Below are 1,293 nucleotides of genomic sequence, written 5' to 3' on the forward strand. Positions count from 1 at the left end.
TGCCTTACGAGCTGAAAGCTTAACTTCGCCGATTATATAAAAGCACTAGGACACCTCAAATATTGTTGTAGCATGTATATTATAGTATACGTATATGCTTTGGGCTTCGTTGACAAGCGAATCGCTAACCACATACTAGTACTAGTATTTGGACCTCGATGGAGAGGGGTGTACATTGGTACTTACGTTAGCGGGTATGCTTTCAAGCTTGTCGTTGGTGATCAGTAGGCGCCTTGGTGGTCGTGGTGACGGGACCAACAGTGACACAAGTAGTGATGAGGTCAACGTGACGAAAAGTGTGGCGCAGGTCGCGAAGGGGGCACGCGGTCACGGGGCTGCGAGAGGTCGTGATGGGGGAACAGTGGACGTGATCAAGGGGGCAGTAGTCGTGGTCGTGGTGGTAGTGGTGGCATTGCCACCATCGCGACGAACATCAAGGCGTTCGGGTGTTGCTGCGTTGTCACTCCAGCTGTCGGCAAAATCGTACGTAACATGGCGTATTACTTTGCCAGCAACTGGAGTGATAACACGGCAACACCCGCAAAGTCTTGTGTACGTCATGATTTTGATGCGGCCCAGATGCTGCAGATGATGCCAAAGGCTGCGTGGCTGTAGTTGGTCGGGCCAGCGAGGGCCGCCACGCTTAACTCGACCTTGAACGGTACTTCTTCAACTCGTCTCAGCAGCAACACGTAGTTCGTGACGTCGTCGGGGAGATGGGAGACCGGAGGCATGTCGTTGCCGTCTTTCATGGGGTGTTCCCAGGCCATTCTCGATAAAGTCGAAACCCAAACAAACTCAAGCTTCGCAATTATTCCAGTTTTACCTGAAGCCAAAGATATCTCGTGCATTTGCAGGGAAGTGCTAGAGGCTATGTGTGTTGGAGATGCAAAAAGAAGTAGTTGCATCACCACTCACAGTCCTCATCGTTTAGATCGATACAGTCGCATCGGTGGGCAATCCCAACATAGTCAACACATATCATGCCCTTCTGTAGCACCCTTCTACAATAATTCAACATCACAACACCTAATTGCATACCCTCTCTCAATGTGAACAATGCAGTAGAACATTAACATTAGGGAGTACTAGTATGCAAGTAGGTGCTATTATTGTGGCGGGATGTACAGAAGGGGTGCGCTGGCATTCCACTACGGTAGTACATAACATTAGGGTGTGCCATCGCTACAACATAAGCTATCTACATTGTAAGCCAGTTCAAAATGTCGTGACTGGCGCCTGTAGCCTCTACTTTCACGATGTACGTGTGGAAATCCTATTCCATGCCGCTGG

General features: G+C 49.5%; 1 protein-coding gene across 1 annotated transcript; it reads right to left on the minus strand.

The window, feature by feature from the left end:
* Positions 1-557: 557 nt before the first annotated feature.
* H257_19552 (hypothetical protein) lies at positions 558-770 on the minus strand (the record flags this gene model as incomplete). The annotated part of the gene is made up of 1 exon (XM_009848690.1): positions 558-770. The coding sequence occupies one exon, from the start codon at positions 768-770 to the stop codon at positions 558-560; it is 213 nt and encodes a 70-aa protein (XP_009846992.1).
* Between the last annotated feature and the right edge of the window lie 523 nt (positions 771-1,293).

The sequence above is a fragment of the Aphanomyces astaci genome (assembly GCF_000520075.1).
Source record: "Aphanomyces astaci strain APO3 unplaced genomic scaffold supercont1.778, whole genome shotgun sequence".
NCBI lineage: Eukaryota > Oomycota > Saprolegniomycetes > Saprolegniales > Verrucalvaceae > Aphanomyces > Aphanomyces astaci.